The sequence below is a fragment of the Embiotoca jacksoni genome, unplaced genomic scaffold, assembly GCF_022577435.1.
Source record: "Embiotoca jacksoni isolate LCO1_2020_lvr unplaced genomic scaffold, fEmbJac1.0.p SCAF_8, whole genome shotgun sequence".
NCBI classification, from domain to species: domain Eukaryota; kingdom Metazoa; phylum Chordata; class Actinopteri; family Embiotocidae; genus Embiotoca; species Embiotoca jacksoni.
Genome location: NW_027185436.1, coordinates 21209692 through 21237306, shown reverse-complemented (window position 1 = coordinate 21237306; position 27615 = coordinate 21209692). Strand labels below are relative to the sequence as shown.

General features: G+C 41.8%; 2 protein-coding genes across 7 annotated transcripts in view; both read right to left on the bottom strand.

Annotated features, from left to right (window-relative positions):
* Positions 1-184: 184 nt before the first annotated feature.
* txnrd2.2 (thioredoxin reductase 2, tandem duplicate 2) lies at positions 185-23040 on the bottom strand. Its single transcript, XM_069138264.1, has 17 exons — positions 22958-23040; positions 22116-22181; positions 21978-22034; positions 21732-21876; positions 21230-21304; positions 19822-19900; positions 19350-19412; positions 19059-19129; positions 15763-15782; positions 15279-15370; positions 15009-15183; positions 8291-8427; positions 5732-5827; positions 4986-5078; positions 2850-2921; positions 2349-2446; positions 185-1948 (listed from the first exon to the last, which is right to left on the bottom strand). Exons 1-17 carry the CDS (start codon positions 23031-23033, stop codon positions 1825-1827), a joined length of 1539 nt encoding a protein of 512 aa, XP_068994365.1. The 5' UTR covers positions 23034-23040; the 3' UTR covers positions 185-1824.
* Positions 23041-24410: 1370 nt separating this feature from the next.
* Positions 24411-27615, bottom strand: part of arvcfb (ARVCF delta catenin family member b) — a 219705-nt gene continuing 216500 nt past the window's right edge. For all 6 annotated transcript variants that reach the window (XM_069138258.1, XM_069138260.1, XM_069138257.1 and 3 more), the window contains one exon: positions 24411-27537. The gene's annotated coding sequence lies outside the window, so the exon portion shown is untranslated. The remainder of the gene's footprint in view (positions 27538-27615) is intronic.

Below are 27615 nucleotides of genomic sequence, written 5' to 3'. Positions count from 1 at the left end.
TCAATGACTTCCCTCACGCTGCCTCGGGTCCACCCCGAGGTCTCTGAAGTGGCTCGGTAGCGCGGGAACACGGACTCAGTTACCCTGGGCACCGCGCGGCGTTGTGTTGGTTGGCTGGTTCTGTCTGTCCCCTGGCCCGTCCTACAACCCCCGCCTACCCCCCCACCCCAACCACCACCTCCCCCCTAAGGCCCCTGCCGTGCAGCGCTGCAGCATGTGAGCCCTCTGTGCTCCGAGTGATAGAGTCAAGCTGTTCCTGCTGAGCGGAGGTCAGGGTCCTTCAGTCAGCACCTCGGCCCTGAACAGAGCACACAGGAATCCCCCTTTCCCTCCCCAACCGGAGCTGGAACTCGGCTCTCGCTCTCTCTCTCTCTCTCTCTCTCTCTCTCTCTCTCCTCCGGCTCCGGTCCAAACAAACCTGGTAGCTCTCTTTCTCTTTTTCCTCTCTCCATCTCCTGGCACGCTGTCACTCCCCTCATCAGAATCATTAATCAGACTGGGCAGATTAGACTTCAAATAAAAATAAACTCCTCTTAGGTCCTTCAATTTCTGTAGCAACCCTCTTTATTGACAGTCCTCCTCCTCCGCCGTCCTCGTGTACTTAATAAACCCAAGATGTCCAGTGCAGGCAGCAGGTTGAACAGTTGAGCACTTTGGCAGACTGTGGGGGTCCATTACTGCTTTATTGATATAAACAACTCGCCTTATCTTCAAGGGTGATGACTCCTGAGGGCTAACTTGCCACCCATGTAAATACACAACAGATAACCCTTATCAGTTTGGCACCAATAAAGCCAGCCTGCTTTGTCCAAGAGCACATATCTTTTATAGGGATTAAAGGGATTAAATGAGCAACCTAAATGTATTCAGACTTATGTTTTATCCAGTGACTGCTTTATCCCGTCTTCCATTCTTGGCTCAAGCAAAATGGAAGAAATGGAGGGCAATAGTGCCACCTTTGGGTGAGGCTGAGTAGTACAGACCTCAGAAAGAGCTCTTATCAATAGATCGAGTTCTCTGTGTCTGGGATGTGGCATCCATACAGCTTTCGACAGCACATACAAGTAGTCTCACTGTATTCTTTCCATGCATGTGGATGGATGGAGAAGGGCATGGGAGGAAAAGGAAGGGGTCTGCTGGACTCTGCTGAGCCCTAAACAAGCTGGGGCTCCCTCGCCCAGGTCTGCGCTGGCTGACTGACAGGCGCCCCGCCGACTATTTGTGTGTGTCCATGGGAAATGGAGCGGTGTCGCTGCGGCGACGGCCCTGGGGCCATCCATCAGTGTCATGGCGGGGGCGGGGGTGGGGAAGGGTTGTATGGTATGTGTCACCTACAAGACTAATGGACAGGAAGTACAGCCAGAGAAACAACAATATTTGCAGAATATATATTCAGAAGAAAGTTCGGGCCCGGTCTACGCTTCTCGTTCGGTTTCAACAAAACCCTGAGCGCAGACCTTAATCCTGATTGATGAGCCTGTTTATTTAAAAGACGCTCGCTCTGTGGCGGGACTCTCGCTAACCTGATCTATAGCTCTGTTGCTTTTAGAGCATACACACAACATGTATGTACATGGAATCATAACAGTCTCGGTTATCACATGACATGTCAGTGACATTAACCTGGGCACCCAGCGATGACCTGCATCACCGGCCCAGGAGTTAAAACCCCAGAAAGCACAGTGACGCTGGGGGCCATGCGGGGCCTGAGAAATGGAGAGGTACGAGGAGAAAGAGCAACTTAAAGCCAGGTTAACTTATTTCCACCATCAACTAGGGGCCCTGTGTGCTCACTGTGTGTTCAGAGGCCGAGGTGCTTTAACCTCAGCAGCCAGTTACCGTGGCGTCCAAGCCGGAGCGCTTTGTGATGTTGACCTTGACCACCTCCTCGGCGGAGGTTGGGTGGATTCCCACCGTCTGCAGCAAGTGAGAATATGTTGCTCCGCACCTGAGACACACACAAACAAGAGAGGTCTTTCATGTTGTTTTTACTTAGACGGGCTCTCACTATTTCTCTGACATCACTGTATCTCCAGATGTTGTTCATCTCTTTGAAACAAGTGTTGAAACAAAAGCCGAGTCCACGGGGGACAACAGGAAGGTAGCAACAGTGATTTTGGTGCTTTGTAAAGGATGCTGAGAGTGATTATATGTTCTGACATGAGACATAGATTAAGAACTTTGTTACCAAACAGCTCACTGAATGCATTAATGTTGAGTGTGGAAAATGGCGCACAGCAAAATCCTTAGAAAATGATGATGTTCCACACATCTTTCTGACAGAGAGAGAGAGAGAGTTAAAATTCATCAGGTCAATATCATTGTCAAGTTAAATTTATAAAACTTACTGGAAGCCCATAGAAAAGCCCTGCGTGACTTCTCCTGCATTTGGACCGGTGAAGTGCAGACCCAGGATCCTCTGATCGTCATCCCGCTCACATACCACCTGGGGAAGTAAAAAAAAACAAAAAAAAAAACATAAAATAAGCAGAGGAGGTGAAGCCAAGAAGGTGTTACCTCCACCTGCGTATTTGTCAAACCAACCATTTCCCCTTCAGGATTTTTATGGTTTTGGTTGGCAGAGCAACATAAGCGGATGCTGAGGCTGACTCGACAGGCAGCAGATAGCAGGATTACCTAATAGTTAGATCATTCGAACTATTTGGTTTCTTGAGTCAGTCCCTCACAAAATGTCCTTCGTGCAGCCGTCTGATCCGCACCAAGCTGCTGCAGGCAGGGAGGCGGCACTCCCGGCTGCTTCTGTTTCTTTGACTAAGAGCACGCACGAATGAATCTGTCTCATAAAAAGATATGTTCAGCGCTCAAAATAGAAAAACCTCCGGGCTTACCTTTATGTAACACTGACTGGCATCGCGCTCTGCGACAGTGAATTCTAGAGGCTTGTAGAAAGCGTGGTAGACCTACGCAGACATAAACACAGTCAACACATCATTTAAACACTAAAAATAATATGGAATGTATTATTATTTCATGTTGTGTTCTGCCTACGGCAAATCAATAGTTCAAAATGACTTCAAAATGTCCCCTTGATTTAACCAGCAGAGCTTACTGATTTGAGGGAAAAAAACAAAAAAACCAGAGGGATTTTCCAGCAGTGATGATTATGTGTTTTTATACTTTGTAAGGAGGGTAAACAAAAAACTGCTTTCATCTCTGACTACGGAGAGAAATTATTTATGAAAACGGTAACTGGGAGCAAATTAAAGTGCATTGAAATGCATTATAAACAAGTTCAAAGGCCTTTACTCTTGGAGATTCGTTTTCGAAAGGGAATAAGAAATAAATCCGCCCGTAGCCCGAAACCTTTTTGCCCTGTATTGTGTGTTTTGACTCATTAAAATGTTGTTACAAAGCCTCATTAGCGCTGATTCTTGCAACACAGTTACAATCCGTCGAAAAGCTGTAACGCAATCAATCCGCTGATTGGCTTTCAGGCTCCTCACCGAGACGTGCGTGTCGTGTGTTTTATTCTACGGGGCCGAACGTGCCGACACAAGTTGCGAGGGCCGTGCAGCTGCCGGGGGGCCGGTGCTGCAGCTCCCTCCTCAGATCTCGGCGGGCCTGTCATCACCCCATACACACCTCAATCAGACCTCCTGCTCGCCTGTCGCTCACAGCCAGGAGCCCCAGCTCGACGGCTAAACCGTTTATCGGCCGTCTCGTGCAGGTGTTGGCGAGCATCTGGCGCATCACGCACGTGCACAAGCAGGTAAGATACGGACCCCAAACATGTTTGTTTAGGTGTTATTAGAGGACATTGTATTTGGTATGCTGGTTGCTGGCAGTAACAAGCCACTAATAGTAACGGTGTCACATTGTTTGAGCATGTGTGACATGTAGCATTCATATACTACCGGTGGAGAAAAGAAACTCGTAATACAGCAAAGACTAGAGACAATTCTGATTCAGTGCTACACAAGTTGCTGTATTAAGAGCGTGAAATTGTAGCGACAAAATTATAAATGCTTCTGCATGTAAATGAGATTAGATGTTTCATGAATTTCTTATTTTTACAGACTACTTAGATAAGTACCCTTGTGCACAAAAAATATTTTAAATAACTTCATTTTTTTCAGAATTAAAGTTAAGTTAATTACATACCTCATACATATGAAGTAAACTGCTATTTAAAATACCTCATAATGTCATAAGCATTTAAAAAAACAAACATTTTTTTTATGTATTCAGACATTTCAAAACGGGTTAGAGTCTAACTGACGCCTCTTCTATTTAATGTGTTTAATCAGGGTGCTTGATGTGCTTTAGGTAAAAGCATCCAGCGGGGGACAGCTTGTGTGGGAGGAATAATATGAACACATGCAGAAAATCTGGACTCGTAATGTTATAAACACATTTATCTACAATTACAGACTGTTTTTACTCTGCATTCGAGTTTAATTAAGTCAGCGTGCAAAAAGCACCACAGGGATGAGAACAGGTAAAGTGAGAACATCGCGTGGATAAAGAAAACCTCGCACAACTAAGGGGGTTTGTGGGCATGCAAATATTCTAAAGATATTCACTTTACATGCTTATTTTTAGTTTATTTTAATCATATTTGCATATCGTTAAATAACCCTGCTTGAAGCACATGAAATGACTCAATAGATGAGGGAGCAGAATATATCAAAAAGACAACAAGAAAAAAGGCATGTTTGAAATCAGTTTGTCGCTTCTGTATTCATACTCCTCAACTGAGGCAAGTAATTGTTAAAATTCATGAAAAGAATAAATAAATTATGAATCTAGTCTGCATGGAGAGAAATAATTGTCCTCGGAGGTGATGTATTTTTCTTTTTTATCTTGCTGAAGCGTGAGGAACTTTCTTCGCTGCACAGATTTTCTGTTTTACTTTAACTTGAAATGTGAACAAATGAGGGATCTTTAAAACAACATACTATACATCCATTCCGGAAACATTTGAAATTCACTGCTGAGCTCTGTATCATAACAACCAATCTCACCTCTATGCCGTCCTTTCCATGCCTCCTCTCAGCCTCCTCCTCAGACAGACCGACACAGCCGTACTCCAGAGGGGTGAACACTGTGGTGGGCACCTGTCACACATAAGTACAGACAGAACTGAAGTCTATGTGTTTTCCATCCTGTTCTTCTGGACCTTGTTTAGGTCTGACATTTCTAAGGACCCCTGTAATTGCAGAGTTGGCAAGTTGGCACATACGTGGAAGTAAGTTCTGCTTATTATTTCAATAACAAGAAATGAGCTACGAATGCATCACACAGAAATAATGACATATTTTAAACAGATTAATATGGGACGAAAACTGTATCAAACGGATATCGATACATTAGGTCTTCATAAAAATCCACCCACACCCATGACTCGCGTAGGATGCAAACCCAAACAACTATAATAAAACCTTCATTAAGACCTGTTGAAGGATGAATAGTATACATAAGTTGGTGGAGAATGATGATAATTTGGAAAATACTGGTATATTATGCTATGAATCATCCTAAAGAGAGGCAGCAGTATAGAAAGATGAGGACTGGGTGTGTATGAGAGATCCAAACCACAAATGGTCATAACTCGCCTGTATGCATAAAACAATAGGCACAAAAGGCCACATGGGTGCAAGGAGAGATGAAGGAAAATGATCACCCATCATTGTATGCGAGTGTGTATGTATATATATATATATATGTGTGTGTGTGTGTGTGTGTGTGTGTGTGTGTGTGTGTGTCTTACGTTGTCATAGTTCATGAGCTCAGTGCTCTGACCAGTCAGTCTGCGGGCGAGGAGCTTTCCTGCTTTAATGGCCGTTGGGGTCAATTCAGGACGACCCTAAAACAAAAGACACGTTTTGATTGAGTTCAGTATATCTGTACCTCACACACGTCGACATGCAGATGACTAAATCCTCTGTAAACAATCACAGGAAGTCGGATCACGTATATTTGAGCACTTTTTGAGAACATCTTTTAGTTCACTAGTAGCACTCAAAAGGCCTGTCAGCAAAATGACTTAACCAAAAATATATTGAGAATCATTTGTCTTATAAATGTTCCCAGAAGTTTCTCGTGGGACTCTGGCACCGACACACCAAAGACAACCAGAGCGAGCTCCTGCAGCAGCATAACACGTTCCTTGTTATATCGGGAGTACCCTTCGGATACACTGCTGATGCACGACTCAAACAGGAACACTGTAGTCTCATCACTCCATAAACCTGACTCCCATAACTCTACAGGCATGTCAACAGAATCTGCAGGGCTTTAAGGTTGACTTTAAAGTGTGTTTTTTTTTGTGTGTTCAAAAATAGAGAAAAAGCTGTTTCAGAACTTGAATTTCTTCTTACAGTCTGTACTGATAATTCAGTTCCTGCCTTCATCAGGTTCTCCTGCCGGTCTTTGGGTGGAATATAGGGCTTTTTTTCTAAGCTGTTTGTTTTCCCTTTGGAGAAATTCAGCTCTTTCTTCAACAGCCATAAGGTTTGCTGCTGTACTATTTTTTTTTTTTAAATGTCTTATGATGCTGAAAAGTCTCTTTTAAACAATCTCCTTTTTAAATGTAAAAATCCTTTCTTGTAGCTTTTGAGACAGCTCTTTTTTCTTTGTCATGTTTGCTCACATGCTGAACACCCACAAAGGCAGCTTTTATATCTTTAGCACAGCTTAAGTACCTTCAGTGACGTTATACTCAGAGTTCCTCAAAACTTCATTGCGTTTTCAAACAATTTGGCAGCTTTACATTATAGTAAATGAAAAAAATAAATCTTAAGTTGGTCAATAATTAACAATGACAACCCTGTACAACAAAAAGTCCTGCAACAATGAATTAAATAATATTTGCATTAACATTTAACAAAGTCATGGCTCATACAAATATAATTTACATAACTCCTAAACATTTAATGTGTAAACCCAATAACAGTGACTGTAACTTTGACTGTAACTCTATCAGAAGTTAAAAGATGACTAATTTGTTCATTGGTCCTTTTTACTTCCACAATTTCTGACCAGACATTAACAGTCAGTGCAGAAATAGTGTAAATACAAACACAAAGACAAGGTGGACGTCAGTCAGCAACATAAGAGACAAACATTTGAATCTTTGAGACCACTTAAAAAAAAAAAATGCTTTGGTCTTTCAGCTTTTGTTGTTTTGGATGTCTGCATATCGCCCTAAGCGCGCGCACACGCACACGCACACACACACACACACACACACACACACACACACAGTGCAGGAAACAGTTGGGCTGCAGGGCAATTCTGAAGGCATGACTTCAACCTGTTAAATTACCAGCACACATCCTGTTGTCCAAAAACATCTCCTGCTCCTCTGCATGTACGCGGATGTGCGCTCTGGTATCCCAGTAACTGTTTACACACCAGACCGCATGTGTCATTATAATGCATTTCTTGGCTCTCTGTTCGGAGCTGGAAAAAAACCAACAACATAGCAGTGGACAAATTGAGAGTGATATCAACCCTCCTGCTTTCAGATAAAAGAGAAAAAAAACACTGCTGCTGTTAAAAGCTGAAAGACAGATTGGGGTGAAGCACGACTCATCAAAGCGAGCTGTCAATCAAAAAGCTGCTCTGTGAGAGTGTGTGTCATGAGGCCTGGGAGGCAGGAAGGAAGCGCACAGCTGGTTGTGGTGAAAAAACAACACTGACATTACAAGCAGCAGCGATAACTAGTATTAACACAGCTGGTGAAACTGGGAACACACAGCGCCAACTCCAGAGATCACATGAAGGCAGGCTCGAACAGCTCAACTTAATATTCAGTCTGCAGTCAAGTTGTTACTGGTAGAAAAAAAAAAATCTAATATTAAGATGATTAGCATGCAATTTTAACATTTATCTTTAGACTCCCAATGAGTGGAGTAGATATCACTTTGGTTTCACTTGTTTTTATTCTTATCTAGATGCTTACGAGTTCATTTACCTTTATAAATCTGACACACTGGAAATTTTAATATCCTTAATTTATCGTATGGACTTGCATATATGTTCTGTGTACTGTACAGACATTCGTGTCAACAGTGCCGAACTAAAATCTATTTAAATCAAGTATTATGTGTAAATCATTTTCATATCACAGCACTGACACATCTCTGGGCCATCTGTTCAAACTACGAGAAGCATTGACAGTCACTGGGATGGGCGTGGACGTCTCTGGCACCGTGTTGATTTCTAGTAAACTAAGAGTAATCATTATGTCGGGTGTTTTTCCACTTGTGACTGTTATCAGGACTGTTTCTAATCTCAGTGCGGCATCCGGTGACACAACGCTTACCTCGCCGATGTCACCGAAAGCGTAGATGTTGGGCACCGAGGTAGACTCGTCAGCTCTGACAACTATCTTCCCCGTCTCCTTGTTGAGCTGCACGCCCAGCTTGTCCAGGCCGAGGGCTTTGGTTTCAGGCGCTCTACCTGAGGTTAATGGAAGGAAACAACAGAGGGACAGTATTACATGTCTGTTCTGTTGAGAGGCGTGCAAGACTAGACAGGCACTCTATGCAGTAGAGTAGTACAGCAGCTATCAAAAGACCAGATACTACAAAGAGGACCTGTAAAGTGTTAAAACCTCCCAAACACGAGCTCCAGGAATTATCAAACAACAAAGAACAGATGACGAGAGTTTTTCCACCCTAACAACAAAATCTAGGGAGAAATGAATAACTATTAAAATGCTAAAATGAGCAGACTAACAAGTTCACAACAACCATGAAAACATGTTGATGCTGAGCAGGAATTATGTTGTTCACTTTGGTTACCTAAGCTTTTAGGTTGTTAGCGTGTCTCATTTGATAATTAGCACCAAGTGCAAAACTGAATAATTTTGCCGATAGAAGCACTGGATGAATTATAAATGTAACTTAATGATGTTTTTATGATGCATCATCTGGGAACCATTAACGTTTTAAAAGTGAAAGACTTTAGGAGGCTGATTGTGTGCATGAATAGAGTCACTAAATAGCAACACAGAAAGGGTTTGGATTAAGAGCTGTTCTGGATTGCAAAGCACCATGGGAATTATTTTCCTAATCTGCTTTTTTATATTTTTTTATTTTACATTTCATGCCAATCCATCAAGTAGATGGTCAAACTATTTCACCTACTGGTGGCATTAAAACAGAGCAACACTAAAAACATTCAAATTTGTCCTCTCAGGTCCTTGAGCATCTCTTTTTAGTAAAGCTCACGAGAAAACCAGCCAATAATTGTTGAGGCATTTCAGTCCGGACCAAAGTGAGGGAACGACTGACCGACTGACCAGCGGGGGCATCCCCGAGCCATGCTGCCATCACGGCTTAAAAAGTCAAAACATTTACTGCTAGATGCCTCTCAAATGTGAGAATCTTTTGCTTTTTTTTGTCACTGTAAACTTCACATTTGTGAGTTTTAGAGAGATAGTTGGACGATAATTACAGCTGAAAACTTAAAACCAGCAGTACGGCGACTCAAAAACACAAGTGAAGGTAAAAACGCTCATTTACCGAATCGTTAAGTTATTTAACAACAACATCTGGTCAGCTGAGAGCGAGTGTTCGAGGAGGACGAAAAAACTGATGAACAGCTGGGAATGGGTATCCCAGTGACCCCGCGGGACACCCAAAGGTGCGATTTCTGACACTTCCTGGGGGACGGCTGACTGATGCTGTCGACACGGAGTCTCCATGGTGATGGAGCATGGACCACGCGCTCCCCCGTCCTCCACATAGCTCCTCACAACCTGCCTGGGTAGCATAATAAACACCCGGCCCTGAGGTACCCATGTAGATGCTATCGGACAGCAAAAATAACAAACCCCCGAGACCCTTTTTCCTGACTGGAGCCGGAGAACAACGTCCTCCCCCTCCTCTCAGACTGAGGGAGGGGGGGGGCTACAGGGACCCGTCTACTGCTCCGCGGCATGTGTGGTTGAACGGGATAGAGAGCGCAGAGAGGGGAAGTGAAGCAGTCATTACCAATTCCCAGGACCCCTAAATATTTTCCTGTCTTGTAAGACCAAAACACTGTAGGAGTGAATTCCAGTGAAATTTTTTAAATTGCGTCTATCTTTGTTGTTTAAAAGAAGTGTGTTTTTACAATGAATTAAAATGTCTTTTGTTCAATATATTATTTTACATATTCGTCTACGTTTATTAGCAGGAATATATATCTGGCCACAGTCAGCATTTAAAAGCCTGATATAAATAATCGATGAATGGTTTGTGGCGTCCTTTAATATGCTTTCATGTTTGGGTTTATTAAGGACTTAATGTATTAATGCATAATCTCACTGAAATTTAGTGACTATTTATAATAATCGCAGTAACTGTATTTATTATTTACATTTATTATTATTATTATTATAATAAATACTTTTACGCGCTCTTTAAGAACTGAGGAAAATATCTGCTGCAGAAGACCATGAAAAGTGGGCGAAAGAGCTGGAAGAAGAAGTTGAGTTGTTTTGAAGTTGTGAAATAAAACTTGGCTCAAAACGTCTTTGGATATTTTGAACACGTAAAAATATTCTTATATATGTGTACAAACAGTTCATAAATGTGTAGGCATTTGTTATCATTCAGATACTATTAAATATTATCGTGTCTCATAGACCGATAAGGTAATTAAACTGGATGCTACTTATAAATGTTAAACAGGAGGTGGTTAAAAACGAGTGTTGCTTATCTGTTAAAGTTGAGAGTTTGTGTCTCATAACGGTCGACATCCTGTTTCAAAGGCTTGACCACCTTCACCCAAATACATTTGTACAGCAGAGATGCAGAATAGTTGCCGTTTTCCACTTTGAAAATATTGAACGACAGCGTGAATTCCTCCAAAAATATCAGTATTTGCCTTGAAAAACCAAAATCAACAGAATCAGAGTATCGCCTTTCTTTCCACATATCTGGCCTTCCTGTCGGCATCTCCAGCCACTGCAGCAGTGAGCAGTCAGCTCCATTTTACAGCGAGGACACAACAATGGGCTGATAAGGGACTCGGTGGCAGCTTGGGACACACTGCGGTCCAATCAGAACAAAGCCCCTGTTGTGACATTAAGAGGAAGCCTCGAGACGGCTAGGCTAATTAGCCACAACAAACCTCCACAAGTTGAAATGAGAGCTGGGCGCTTATCTGATCAATCAAATGAACAAAGACAAAAGGGAGAGCAATGAGACTGCAGATTGTTATTCCTGGGGAATAGATCACACTGAATGCCAAAAAATAATAATCTGATTTTGTGTTTCATTTCTTGCCAAAAAAGATTTTAAGATGCAAACTAAAAAAATGTGTCTCTATAGATAATAATAGATGTCAAAGGAGAAGGAAATGTCTTGAAAACTCAATTTAAACTCAATGTAATGCATTTATTCTACAAACAGTCTGTATTATTTTAACATCACCGAGCGTGGCAGTGTGTGGAACCTTAAAATAAATCAGGCTTGAAGTCTTTTCTATTTGCTGCTGCCTTCAATTGAACTACATTTGAAGATCTTGATTCATTTCTTGCACTACACTGAAACTTATTTCTGTATTTTATGTCTCACTTTTTATCCTATTTTAGCTTGTTTTAGTTTCTTTTATTTCAATGTTTTAAATACACTTTTAAATGTTTCTCTAAACTGTGGAAATGTGCTATTAAAAATAATCTTTCCTTGCCCTACAGCATCACCGCTATCATTTTGTAACTTCTGCTCTCAACAGAGTTTACCACAATTTACTGTTTGTCATTTGACTCAAAACTTATTTTTCCAATCAGCTTTTTACTGCGAGCACATGGTTTGCTGCGAGTGGTACAACACAATTGTTCTAGTCAAATGTTTCGGCGCTTTTCTCACTGCATGAAAGAGGGCGGGGATCCGTTGGTAAACAGTGATGTCATGTCCCTCTCTGTCGCAACATTTTAATTGAAATGTGATGACAATTGTGGGGTTCTGTGCTCGTGTTGCCAGCACTTCCAGTCAAATCTGATCAAATCCTCCTCACAGAGGCATGACAAAGGTTAAACTCTTAATACATATATTTTGTTTCATATTCCAAACTTTAACTTTGTTTTGAATTGAATGTGTAAAAATGTGATTTAAAACTGAGTTTTCTGGGCCTTTAAATCTCAGCGAGGTCACCTCCTGAAGATCCTGAAGAAAGTCTGATGTAGACTTAAAGGGAAAGAAATTTAAAACAAAATGTGCTGAACATGATAACAAAAACAGTTCAACTGAAAGTCACATCATCGTTTGATAGTAATAAACACAGTGCTCCATTTTGTCTTCAGCGGCACCGAGTCATTTAATCACTATTTGGTTTTGAAAGTCAATAATGTTCCTGTATTTTGGAGCTGATATTCAGAGTTTCCGTATCGTGTATATTTAGTGCCTTTTCCACTTGCTCTGCCATCCACAAAGTAACGCAGACAGGTTGAAAGGATGTTCTTGGTGTCTTATAAAACTGACACGTGTAAACGTCCTTTAAAAAAAAAAACAACCTAGGAAATGTTTTTAAATGACATCCTCGAGCGCTGCGGAGGGCAGCGAGGAAAACTAATGTGCCCACTGTCTACGCAGACAGGAAGCGTGGAAATGTTCTGTTTCCTGGTGTGTTTCTGCGGGGCACACCTGGACAGGGGCGCGACCATGAAGGTCAGGAAGGAGCAGGGGAAAAGGTGGAGGGACGCAGGACCACGGAGAAGGATGTGGTAGACAGTGGTGGTTGCTGTCCCCTGGTTCCCTCTGGCCTTTAATAACGCCGCTGAGGCCTGGGACCCGGCCTGGCCTCTAGTGTAAGGCCACAGTAAAGGGGAAGTGGCCTTGTACTCATAACTCCTGCATCCACACATCAAAGAGCAGAGGCCACGTCGTTAGTGGGTCTCACTGAACTGTATGGGAACCAGAGCTAAAGTGGACAGACATGGGAGTCCTCGCAAGGTTTCAGATGCTACCACTAACACAGAAGACATTTCTACGGGTATTTTATACAAGTTCTGGAAGCCCGTTTAATGTGTAACACTGGTATTTTTTACAAGTGAAGGAAATTCAAGTTGTGGTGTTAAAGAATTTGCTGCAGATCAAAGAAAATGTTGCGTGAAAGAGGCAAACTTAAAAAAATAAAATAAAATTTAAAAAAAAGAGTTTGGTTTACTGTGAGAAAGGGACCAAAACCAGTTTAAGACCAGTTTGAGTGCCTTTTTTTTTTGCTGAATGACAAAATGTCAAGATTTTTGCTTTGATAAATATAGGAAACAGAGGGGACGAATAACCTCACGCATGTCAAAACATCTCCCGATGCATACGCTCGGTGCAAATATCATTGTCACCGGCAGCGAGACTCGCGCTGAGACGATGTGGGAATTGAGCGGCGGGAGGGAAGAACGAACGTCATCTCAGCTGCGAGGTCAACCACATCCTCGTCGCTGTCACACGCATAGAGCAAAAGGGACCCTCTTTCCCTCACGCACACACGCTCCCAAATACAGCAAAAAACAACAAAAAAAACAATGCTTTTAGTCAGATTTTCGTCAGCGCTGACGGAGGTTCCTTCCATTGTTACCCATAGCGCCGGTGGAACGGGAGGAGTGGCACGGTAGAGCGGAGGATGAATGGACGAGAAAGAGGAGGAGGAAGAAGAGGAGGGCTGCTTCATGGCAGACAGAGGGCCGGCGGGCAGGGATGGCAGTGACAGATGCAAGGTTGGTTTCCGCAGGGCTGGCACGGGCAGGAAGGCCCACAGAGAGAGGGAGAGAACAAAGAGGGGAACGTGGTGACCCTGTGCCTGGGTGCATCCTGCCCCGTCCTGCCCTCCTCCAACCACAGAGCCACTGAGCCAGCGGAGGGTGATTAACACTTCCCCCGGCCGTTCACGTCGCGCAGGCTTTATTACTTTGTTTTCAGCCTTGATTCTTCCGCTATCTGCTGACACTGCACTCTATCGAGGATGACAATGAAATTGGTGGCAGGGAGATCACGCTCCTACCGGTGTTTTCTTTCAGGGATACGTGGAAGCATCAGAGGAACACGATAAGGGTGGTGTATTGTAATCCCTCGAAAATCAGTAGAAATAGGGAACAAGAGTAAATGACTGCCGTGTTGTGTACCGTGAACGCATTTATTGGCATTTTAATATCTGGTTTGTAAAAAAAAAAAAAAAAAAAAAAAAAAAGACAGTTAATGGGACGAGGTGGCTTCATAATTAAAATACTTCCAGTTACATAATTTCTAGTTCAGAATACCAGACGCGCGAGGTCTTTGAGTGGAAGTTCAAATAAAGTCTCAAGTCAAGTCTTGAGTCAGTCGAGACAAGTTCAAGTCAAGTGTTCAAGTCAAGTCTCAACTCAATAGAGAGAACTCAGAACAAATATTTGAAGGATTTCCTTTCGTAGCGTCATTTTCAAGGTTTCAGGCTTTGTAAGAAATACCTGACACTTTCTGTTTTATTCATCTTTTAATAGGTTCTGTATTTTTAAAGGCCAAAATGTGTTAAAGTGTTTTGGCTTTTAAGTACTGAAACAAGTCAAACGTCACAGGCCACGTCTAGGCCATAGATCTGCATATGGACAGTAGGGACGTGTCCCCGCCAATATTCGAACGACCTCGTTTATGTTATTTTCTGAGTACACCCATATTTAATATCTATATATTAAAGTCCCCGATGTCCAGACCGCAGTATTTCTTCCAAGGTGTTTATGATAAAAGTCTTAAACAAATTGCCAGAAATAACTCCGCTTTGTTGCCGCAAAGATATTATACTACGCCAAGATAGTCAACTCCCTCATACGGCCTTTGATCTGATCACTGCTTCACCGTTAATTCAACACAGTGTTTCTTTGATTGTTTCAACAAACCACCAAAACCTGATACAGGTTTAGTATCTATTTGTGTTTCAAACATACTCCCTTGGGCCAAGTCCTGAGCCCAGGTTTCAAGTCTACAGTTTGGGCATCTCCTCTACTCAGGAGTCAAGAAGCAACACAATGAAGCTGCTTCAGGGATGTTTGTTCTCTGTTTGCATTCACACGCACACAAACTCACCAACTGCCCATAACACCGAGTCGTAGCTGTCCTTGTGCTCGCGGCCCGTCTGGCCGTCGGTCCACGTCACCTGCAGGGCTCCGGAGGAGAGCTGGTCGACTCGCTTTGGGACGGACTTCCATTCAAACCGGGTCCCGTAGTCCTCCATGTAGTCCGTCAGCAGACCTGCAATTTGCTGCGTAAACCAAAAGAGAATAACCCCCTTCAAACGTGACAGAAGTGACGGCCGTGATGTCCAGAATGTGCAGAGTGTAGTTTAGAGAGAAGGACCTGATCGAAACCTCGCAGGGCGATGCTGCGGACCATCACTGTGGTGTCCAAGCCGATGCCTGTGAGGAAGCCTGCACACTCCAGAGCCACATCTGAGTAACGCCAGGCTGAGGATTACAGTACTTCCCCGGATTTGTATATACAGTAGCACCTGATGTGTGGCAACAACATATAAAGACTGACACTCATGCACAGCCATAAGGTAGCTTAAAAACAAGGAGAAATCACAGCTAAATAAGATAATAATTAAACCTGATTTTGGAAAAATGTCACCATGTTTATCAAGGTTTAAGAAATAATCTGTACATATCTCAGACTGAAAACCTATTTAAAAGGGTGTCTATACAATACTGCAGACGTGATGTGAAGACTTGTTCAGATATACTTCTGGGTCTGATGACATGTGAAGTTAATAACGCCACAATTTGTCAACTGATAACGAGCAGACTTTACACATTTACAAGTGCTGTCAGACAAAGGATACAGCTGGCTCCAACCACCAGTCTGCAAAACACAGAGAAGCTGTTAGCAAAACTAACAACACAATAAGATACATTTCATCATTGCTGCAGCACACTTTGGCCAAATAAAACAAAGCCAAGTCCAAAGCCAAAAATGTTTCCTGTACATTCTAGAATTAGAGAGGTGATGAATTACAACACTTCATAAGCTCAGCAGTGAAGAGGTGTGAGGAAAATGTAGAAAACAGGGACAGTAAAAACTATGTGTGTGTTTGTGTGTGGTCCAGGTGAATCACACCTGTAATCCAGCCATAAGATCTGTGGCGTTGAGGAGGGCTAATTGTGAATGTTTAGGCTAATCCCTACAGATGGGGTGCGCCATGTTCAGGGCTCAAGTCCACACGTCACCCCGCTGAGTGAAGCCCGTCACCCTCGTGGATGAGGCCCTTCTCTCCCTTGTTTTTTAACCGCCCAAAGACCAGACCGTCTCTCCTTTAAATCTGCCCGACCTGACAGCTCTGGCTGCCTGCGGCACATCCTGCCCTCGTCCACCCTAATGCTAACTACTAAAAGCCCCAGTCCCCCCCTCCTCCCCCCCCCTCCCCCTCCCAATGTCTGCGTAATGCATCGCTGCACTTAACACGTATTGTGAAGCAGCTCAAAGAAGATTAGGCAAAGAGCTTTGGCTTGGTTCTACACTTTCATCACCGAGACACTGTCTCCTTCCCCCTGACCCGTCTTCTTCTATATGGTGTCCGACTGTATTTTACACTGGTCTGGAGTCTGTGCAGCTGTGACACATTGTTCTGCTGAAAGATGATGCCGAGTTAAACCTTTACGGCCCGAGACGACACTTAAGAGAAAAACGGACCGATTTTGGAAACGGAGGCTGGCAACGATCTTCTCTGTCTGCACACAAATAAACTGAATCCACAGAAAATTGGCAGCATGCACTCTGTTAACTGGCCAGAACATCAAAGGCATGAAAGAGTCAAAACTATTACTGTGTCTGATAAAGGGAATCCCTGTGAAAGTGAGAAAAAGCCAGGCTGTCTAGTCGATATGTGTGAGTAATGTCTCGTACAACGCTGAACTCCCATTAAAAGTACAAACTGTACGGGGAGCCACCCAAAAAACGGAAACTTTATAAAACTCTCGAGGCCCGAGTCCTGACAGCAGTGAGGTAACGTGGCTGGAAACTCAATCCAAGGTTGTCGAGAGACACAACTTCTGAGGAAGGAGGTTTGCTATTGTCTGTCTGTGGCTGCCTGTCCACCTTGGCCGGTTCTTCAAACACCTCAGCACTGATAAGCACAACATCTTTGGATACTTTTGTCTTTCTGTTGTAGCTTGATATTGCTGCAAAGGCTTGATGTCAGTCCAAGTCTGATATTGTTTATTAAATTCTCCCCGTGCTTACCGCAGTTCCTTTGGCTTCACGCTCCTTTTCTGTATTGGACTTTTGTTCTGAACTTCGTCCTACATGTTTTCTTCACTCTGACGCGTTTCGCTGTTTTGAAGACTGAATCTAAGTGAACTCTAAAAAGTTTTGTGAATGTGGCGATATTTCTATGTTTTGGAAATCGCGTTTTATCAACTTTCCCACGAGTCTGCTAATTAGGACAGACTTTTATCAAAGCATGCGTGTTTCAGCACTCATTTAGTTTGCAACACCAGAGTTTACTGTTGAGACCAAGCTGACGAGCGCGGGACATTTTCTTCCTGTCTTCATGGGATTAAACAGGGACACGCAGCATTCATGCAACAGAGACCATGTGACTGCTTTGCCTCACTGTAGCTGCAGGTATATTGGTTTACACATGACTATGTTTATGTTTTCTGGTATTTTACTGTGCATACTCGGTTCTCCTCATTTTTTCCATTTTGGATTCTTCTCTTTAAGGGAATAATTTACATACTGCGCCATCTTGGTGCCCCGGCCTGTCGTTAGACCAGTATCAGAGTCCTGCTGGCACGTGCTCAGTGTTTTCTTCTGACAGCATGATGATGGCAGCCAACTCTGAACTCTAGCCCCCCGAGGCAAAATCTGTCATTTAGGTGTGTGTGTGTGTGTGTGTGTGTGTGTGTGTGTGTGTGCTCCAAGGTCCATTAGACACCCATCACTCGCTTGCTGCCCTGCCTGCAGAAAAAGCCTCTTGGACCTCACCTGCACAGCTGATGGCTCGAGAGCACAACAACATCTCCAGATCAGGCTACAGTGTGGAGGTTAAGTTCCCTCTTTACAGGAAGCTCATGCTAACCCAAAGCTAACACCCGTGTGCCTGCGGGGAGGTAGAGAACCATCACACTCTTACATCAAAGGACTTCCTGAGCTCAAGTGGTCTCTGAGTGGATAATTCAGCTTCATATACAAACGTTTTTTTTTTTTTTTTTTCCCCTTGAATGGCTGAACGCTACAGGTAATAGTTTAAAAATGGTTAGACTGTACTTCACTGAACTGTCGATAAATTATTTAGTATTGCCACCAAGTGGTCAAAAAGCTGAAAAGCATACATATTTCTAAACATACCACTCAGTTTTGATCACAGTTATAAAGGAATAGATGGTCCGAAACCAGATAATGCAACAGGTTGCTGCGTAATTATTACCTAAAATACAAAATGACTAATAATTATCAGCCAAAACTATTAAAATCTACCTTTAAAAAGTAATTAAAAACAGTTAATGACTCCATGGCCCAGGTGCAGACAAGCTAGATTTATATGGCGATTAAACATTAGGATCCTTATTTCCGTTTATCCATCACCGTGAAGCAAACAACCTCCGCAGCCCAGGTATACCACAACCACGAGTCACCATCTGCGTGATGTGCCAAGAGGAAACATCGGGGGAAAGAGCAATTAACCAGGTGATGACAGGAGCTAAATGGCTGGATTAAAGGGCTTGTTCTGTAAAGGTCAGGATGCACGCTGCTAATCTGAATCATGAGGCGAGGACAGGCTGACAGGAAGGGAGAAAAACAAACTGCGTGTCACTGATGAATGATTACAGTGCATGACAGCGGGATGTGCCGTGTCAGCGGGCGAGGTAGCGCGGTGGGTAGAGCGAGGTGTTGTTACTGCGGAGGTCGGAGGTCGTGTTTCCCTTCTTGCGCACCGTACAGAGAGCGACGACCGCGATCCCGCGATCAAGGCTGATGTAATTATTTTTTAAAGAGTGGCCACATTTTCTAATTGTGACAATCCTCATACCAAAACAAGACATGAGGGACACTGAGCGGTTTGAATTTCCTTCATTTAATTATTGAATGCGTTTGTACGTTGGCGAGAAGGTGTTTTGGAAAAGAAAGCATCCTCACGTTTTTCCAGGAGACTCTTTCAGCCAGAATATGTCGTCACTGGTGATGCCATACTCCATCGCTCCTGGGATCTGTCACGACAGTTAAAGTTGCGATCTATCAATAATGTTGCACGGAACAAAGTGGGAACAGTTTCCTCTCTAAAACCTGCTCTATTTAGTGTTGACTCTGCTTCCAAGCTGCATTTTACTTCACTTCAGTGGTTTCAGTTTCTACCAGATAATCAACCAATCAAACAGCACGGAGAGAGAAACATCTCGTCGGGGTTGGGGGGCTAACGATGATATTTACATGTGCGGGGTAGTTGGGCCGTCCACCGGTGGCGATCACAATGTTCCTGGCCGTCAGGATCGTCTGCAACGGAGGGGAGGGAAATGTGAGGTGACAGCTTTTGTTCTTTTCCTTCACAAAACAAGGAAATGTCAAATGAAAGCAAGCGGTCTCCACAGTGCTCTGCATTAAGGTGATGATGGAAACACTTTGCTGTCACTGAAATAAATGACAGCGCTCTCAGTAGGTATGGAGGTGTGTCAGGAGTAAATTAATAAGAAGCACAGAGACACACACACTTAAAAATGAAAAAGTAATAATACAGTGGTAGTAACAGTAAAACTGTCATTATGAATATGTTTAAATGGAATGTATTACATACGATGTATAAAACATGTTTCACAATGTACATTTTTGATTGTAGTCTGAATAACTGATACGCAATTTTAGTTGGAACGATTACATCCATGTTTAATATGAATCAGCAGCTCACCTCTTTCCCTGCTTTAGTCCGTCCTTTAACAGTGTGTTCATCCACCAGACTTCCTTTCATGTTCAGATATTTCACCTTCCTGCAAAAAACAGAAAACAAACAAGTTGCTCATGCAGATTATGTTGATTTACTCACAACACCACGAGCATTTCTCTCGCTCACATCCCACTTTACACTCTCTACGCTTTGTCTATTTTAACCTGCCGAGTTTCACAGCAGAATAGTAGACAGACATCATGTGATATCTATTACTGGGTATGTTCTGCATGCTTAATCATTTTCTCTTTTTTTTACCAGCAGCAGGACAGGAGATGCAGATTCGATGTTAAGATATACATCTCGCTATGGGTCAGTATAAGACACACTGAGCATGTGGATCAGGAGTAGAAGGGGGATCATGCTGCACGAAAGTTCTTCTGGACTGTGTTGTTAAATTCAGCCTTGGCTCCTTATATAACACTGATTTTAGCTGTACCGAGTAGAGATTATGATACTGGAGTTTAAAATATCCTTTTGAGTTCACTCGTCAGTGGCAGCGTGACAAATTCTAAAGTCAAACTTGTGTGGTAGCTGTAAAGTACTGTCAAGTTTATTATTACTGAACATTCACTTAACACCTTCACTTGTTTATTTATTATTGCATTTGTGATAAATACACCTGTGTAAAATGACTGTTTTGCTGTTAACAGTGTCTCTCCACTGTTGTTAAATCACAGCCTCTTTTGGCTAATCGTTAATAAAAAAAAAAAAAAAAAAATCATATTAAAAGCATTACTGACAGTCCGAGTGCAAGCAAATGATCTCATCGGATTGAAAACATTGTAGGTTGCGCTTGGGCACATTCGCACAGAGGTTAACACCTGTTTGCCCTCCAGCCAGCTTCTCTATCAACATGTGGTGGCTGACGATCAATCCTTCAGCTGTGTAGTGCGTGTAACAGAAATGTACAGCCTTCAGCGATATCATGCCATAGAAATGAGCAAAAAGGGAAGATAAACAGGCTGGAGTGTAAATATTTAGAAGTGTCTTTCAGACATTCTGCTTATCTGAAACTATATGAGGAAAATGAGGGAAAAAAAGCAACGAGGAGGAATTAAGAGTGACGCAATAAGTGGGAGAGACATGAATAGCACCATATCTATTTCACACAATAAGAGATATTTATATATATATAATATAAATAATATTATAAAATACATAATCTCCAAGTATGCAGATTTTGAAATTTTCAAAAATAAATATTTACTGTTGTGTAACACTAAAATTCATCTGCACCAACGCTTAAATTAGATGAGAGAGGATATTCACTTATTTCCCCTTCGTAATGACGTTTAAGTAAATTTACTCTACAAAACAAAAACATCATCAGTGAAACCGGTTAAAAGTAAGAAGCTCGGCTGTCACTCACTTGTCCTGGAGCTGAACTCTGTGACCCCAGTTTAAAGACCTGACGTGGTTTTGAACAGACTCTGCCATGGTGGCCCTGGAAAACAAGACCAAAGGTACAGCATTAATATAAACACACCAGACCTCTGCGTTCATAAACAAACCGAGACTACACAGAGGGAAAAAAGAAAAAGACAAAAAGAGATGGGGCAAAAATGGACTAAAACATTAAAGCATTTACATTTTTTGGTCCTTTCATGAATTAATGCTCTTTAAGGCTACTTTCTAAAAGCTCGTGCCTCTTTGAGATGGACACCAGGTCCACATACAATTTAGAAATTCTTGTAGAGCAGAATGGACCACAAAACCTCACCCAAAGTTAATTTTCGGACACTTCTTGTCTTACCGTGATCGCGCCACTAGGTGGTGGTGTTCAGCTACTAACGCTGTACTGATTACACGTAAGCGTGAGGATTAAGGGCGAAGACGCTGCCATGCAGTGGTTCAGCTCGGGTTAAACCTACCAGTCATGGCAGACTGTCCCCGAGATCTGCCAGCCGAACTTCTGAGCGTCTTTGACTGCCGTGCCAAGCAGAGCAGCCTGATGCATGAGCTTCTTAGGGATGCAGCCGACATTGACACAAGTGCCGCCGAGACCCCATTTGGTGCCTGTTTGGAAAAGCATTTTCCACCAACGCTCAAAAACGTTTGTCTTTTAATCTCTGAATCTGTCAAGTGCAAGTGAAATGTTCTGGGGAAATGTAATTTACCTTTGGCCGACGGCTCCACGTAATCTAAAACAGCAACTTTCTGTCCCAGCTGTGCAGCTGTAAAGAGCAGGCACAATGTTAAGTGTGTCATCAGAAATCCCCGTGGAAGGAATAGATCCCCAAACACGAAGAGCTCACCTTCTTTGGAGCAGGCGAGGCCTCCTGAACCCCCACCGACAACCACGAGGTCATAGTCGTACTTCCCTGTGGGAGATTATTGGATGATAAATACGAGACATGGTCCAAATTGATGTTGGCAGGATGGTCGTGGACCTGCAATCGTTGCATCTAACTTAACACCTAACAATGATCTCTAGTTGTATTGCGCTTTTCTAATCTTCGGCTACAAAGTGCTTCACATAAAATAAAGCCGTTAAAACAAAACAACAAGTCTTAACAACACAATGATCGTGTAAAACAACCATTAAAAAAAACAAAACAAATTAAAACAGGGTATAAAAGATATAAGGCAGCTCTTTCTATAACTTGGGGGGGCTCTGACAGAAAATGCCTATTCAGTAAATGAACACATTTTGTTTGTTTGTTTGTGTATAAATGCTGAAACGGAGCAGCTCATATTTACCTGTAAATCTCTTGTCACCTGCAGATTATTTCTGGACTACGACGACACATCATCTGACTTTTTTTTTAATTTTTTTTTTTATTATTCACTTCAGTTTTAATCCCGTCTGATAATCCTGCAGCACTTCATTCAACTCGTGTTAGATACGAACGCGAAAACATAAAGGTGACTTATGTTGAAGGAAAACCTTCCTGTTATTTATATTGTAAATACAGAGGGATGTTGATCAGATGGCATATTTATTTATTCCTTGAGGAGTTAAAAGACGTCACTTGAAAGCAGCTATTAAAAAAACAGCAGATGAGGAAAGAAACAGGTTTTTTTGAAAGAAGAGACAGAGGACACCGAGACAGTTTAGTTCTCTGCGTCTCCACAAACGTAAACAGTTCAATATTACCTGTCAGGTTTCTTGTAAATACATGTAAACAATTAGTCCTCTTCCACCGGTGCCTGCCTCTGCAAAAAGCAGCCATGTTGTTATTATGAAAGGACCCAGGACCGGTCTGTGGTGGCCAAAGTGTTTGCCCGAACAGAAATACTACACGATCACACGAGGATCAAAATTAATATATTCGACAGGCCATTTAATTTAATTCGTAGATGAAAGATTACAATTTTATGCCGTCTCTATTATTTAAAAAAAACAAACATAATATGAGTAATATCAATAATATGAATGCCAATCACACGTGAAATTGGCAGCATTTCCTGGCATTTTATCCATATAGTTCCCAAATTTGCTCAAATTTGTCTACTAACATGATTTACAAGCATGAAAGCACATTAATTATGGGTATAATTACAGGACCCTGATTATAGTCTGTGCTGTCTACTGACATAGTTCATTAAGAGGATTCAATCAAGGCATGATTAATGTTCCACCTGTGCCTCTCTAGCAATGACACTGCCTGTTTCCAGGGTAAAGTTTACATTATTACATTGGCGGACAACATTAATTATTTGGTCAAAAGATTTTAACTCATGTATATATATATTTTTTAAAACTAATTCTACGCTCACAGATGCTCAGAAACAATCATTTGTTTGTGTGATAAAAAAAAAATCCTTCTATCAGGACAGTCACTTTTAAGTACATTTTCATATGATCTAAAATTGCCCCTTGGATATATTTGGAATGTTGATTTTATGTATTTGATCACACTTTTCCTTCTTTCATGACTAAAAACAGAATAAACTCAAATGAAAGATTCAGACGCTGTGAATACGCTGCCCTGTACATACAGAGGGCACAGGCTGCTTTTGATATAACTTGCTTCTGCTGAAACTGCCTTGGTAATATCTTTAAAACATTTGCTCGAAGAACATCAATAAGCAAAATGAGACTAGTTGGTCAGAGCACTTAAATTAAATGGTCTGTTTGGATTAAATGATGAAAATGACCTCCGGTGGTTTCACAGTAATGCGGGTAGCTTCGATTCACTTTGTACAGACTTTGAGATATGCATCTCTGACATTTTGGCTTCCAGCCCAATGCAATAGAAGTGGACTACATAAAATCTGATTACAGCATTGACATAATAAATAAATAATACCCCCCGCCCCCCATAAAAAAAAAAAATATATATCCTCATGTTTACTCTCAATTATCCACATTCAACAATTCCAAATGGACCATTTCTTTGGTCAATTGTAGTTGCGCTGTAAACTGCTCAGCACCAACTGAAATTAGACTTTTATAATTTGGGTAAACTGACCCTTTATTAAGTCTGGGGTTTGGCAATAAAAAACATTATTGCCTCTAGGGGCTGCTGTCAAAACTTTAGACCTCGAGTCTTCCTGAAATTGAATCACATAATCATATAAAATAAGACACAGAGCCGAGCAACGCCTTCTTTCCAGGCATGATTTATTGAAAACACACCAAATTTATACTCTACAAACCAGTATTTTTCCGTTATGTTTAACAAGCGTAATATTTGCCTCTGGGTATTAGTAAAATTAACATAATACATTCTGTCACTGTGGCATCGCTTCTGCTCGCTACGAAAGCATTAACAACTTTAGTCCTCTACAGGAAATCAAAACCATTTTTCGAATGACTATCTTTTTAAAAGTTTATAATACAATGTAATACAAGGCAGAAACCCACCAACAGTCTAACCTACTTGGGGTTTTGGGAGGGGGGGGGCAAAGTGGGATGTGTGTGTGTGGGATGGGGGGGTGCAGGATGATAAAGTGATGAGTTGAGTGGAGTAAAAAGGGAGGGAGGCTGACAAAGACAGAGAAGGTGAACAGACGTAATGTAGAGATGACAGTCGAAGGGGAGGAATAAAGTTATATAAAACACACATATCTTTATCTACCATGGAAAAGGTTAAGGCACATGATAGGTACAAACACATCTGCTACTGAGTAGTACAGTTACTTTATTTTGACGGTCTTGTATCGGTTATATCTACACAGGTAGGTTTGTTTGAGTCGATGTGTGTCCATGTCCGGTTGTTCTATAGCACAGTTGCTTGGCTCTTTATTTTGTAAATCCACGACGGGCTGCACATCCACAAAACCAAAAACCCCCTTTCTGAATGAATTCATGTAAATACAACTCCAGATCCTTTGGTTGTGGTACTGCGTAGTGCAGTTAGGAATAGACAGTCTAATGGGTCTTTGTCCAATGAGAGCACACACTTCTGAGGACACACAAAAGGGATGCCGGGTAATTATAAGGTTGTTTTTTTTTGTTGTTTTTTTTAGCTTCTGAAATTAAAATCTATACAGTAAAGATCTTTTTTTTGTAGTTCCTTGATTTTTACCACAACGTACATCTTTGTAAACACTGTGTAAAATATGCAAGCTTTATAAAGTCACATACGTCACAAAGAAAAAAAAAAAAATCTGACTTCAACGCAGGCACATGCCGTTCGCCTCTATGACGCATGAGTGAAAACCACCTGGGACTGGATTCTCTTCAATGGCAACATGTCTCTGCATCCCTCTGCTGTTCTGCACCTCAACTGCCCACCCTGTAACGCTGTAAAAATATATACTATATGACCAAATTTCATGATTTAATCTATACAGTGCGATGCAACGCTTGTATTTTGCCTTGAACCACATCCAATCATCCGCCTGTAGTCTCTTCCTGCACACAAATGAATTAGTTAATATCCAAATGACACCACAAAAAAACTGGCACTTGGAAAGAATAGAATATAAACATCTGTACAGATTTTCTTCATGCTCACGACTGAATAATTCTCTTTAAGATGCACCGGTGAAGGAGGGTTCAGGGTTGGTGGTGATTTGGTGTAAATGCACTGGGAAGAAAAATTAGGGGATTTTTTTTTTTTTTTGTATTAACACTGCCATCTCTTGTCTATCCCATTTACCTCTGTCTGACCTCTGACCCCTCCAGAGTGTCTATTTTGAAGATGCAAGGGCAGCCAGTCGAACCTGTATCCAACGCCTTTATAAAGAACACTGCAGATAAACTTTTTTTTTTCAGCAACCTTTTTGGACAAATACAAAATATAAATAGGTGATCGTCGGCGTAACGCGACAATATTTGACACACATTTAAGTTACGTGGTTATTTCTTGCTTTCAAACATGGTGAGCCTTTATCAAATGAGATGTGCTTTCCAAACAATGTGATATTAATATACAACTAAGAAGTCGGTAATTTTTATTGTTTATTTTTTCTCCTTCGTTTTTCCGTTTTTTTTTTTTTTTTTTGACCCGAATATACATTTATAAAAAAAAAAACAACAAAAATAAAAAAAATGCTTTTAGATCTATCCTTTCAACAAGAGAACAATCTTCGCCTCTCTTTTCAAAAACACAAATCATTTATAAACAAAATGCCTTATATCCTCTTTTAATACACATCATTGACAACCAGCAACCAGCCAGGAAACTCCGTATCACTGCACAACCTGAGTGGTTACTTGAGTAACCACAGCTCTGCGAGTGAAGGCCAACATGTCGTTCGGCTCATACATGTTGACCGCAGTGAAACAGAAAGTCTTTGTTGCTTTTGTTCGTTTCCACTCCACTTTTGTGATGCAGTGTGAACAGAAACTCCATCAGATGTACTCACTATGTCACTTGCTTGTCTCCAGACCACAACTTGCAGACTCCTCTGACATTATAAAATGGACATCAAACACCTGTTGAACACATTTGATTTCAAACTCCCTCACTCAGTGAGGAAACTCACTGAGTGCACTTTTTTTTTCTTGTTTTTTTGTTTTTTTTGTTTGTTTGTTTGTTTTGTTTTAAAACACAGTGAACCCAAATGGATTTGAAGTTCATGAGAGCAGGCTGCTGGGAGCACATGTTCATCCACTATGCTACAGCTCTTCGCGGGCTCGGTTTCTCTCCTTGTAGTTTCTTTTCGCCGTGTCCACCCCATCAAACCAAAAACAAAACATTCGGTGACCTTCAAACACACCCGTCCAAACCTGTTCACATCAAAATACCAAAAGTCAGACAACAAACTGAAAGCAAAATTCTCCAAAACCCACAACATTTTGTGATACAAACTTCTTCCAGATTTGAAAACTGAAATGACAAAAACAACAACATTCATTTCCTGTTTCTTCTACGACAGGTTTCTTTCCAACACACGTTCCTTTTCCGTTCGCTTTCTCTACTTCACTTTGTCTCCCCATCACATGTCTGTTCCTTCACCAGCACCGGCCTCCGTCCGATTCCCCGTCACCGTTAGAGCTCAACTAGAGTCAACACTGTAAAATTCACATGATGTCCAGTGGGAATGTAGATATGAGAAAGTAGTAGGAATAGTCACTTTTTATTCTTTTGAAAAATTTTCTCTGAAAAGCATGACTGAATGCTGGCTGCCGCTGGGTAGTCGCTGTTGTGATCATTATTTTATTTTTTTAAATCCCCTTTTCTGTACAACGTCCAACTCCAAAGATGTGTTCCACGTGAAATGGCAGTAGTGATATGAGAGATCCTCTTCTAGCTGGAGTGTGGCACTGTTGCTATTTTAAGCCTGAAGCACATGAATGAGAGAGAAAAATATTAGAAGAAATATCGAGTCAGTTTGAAATAACAGTAAATGAAGAGTTTC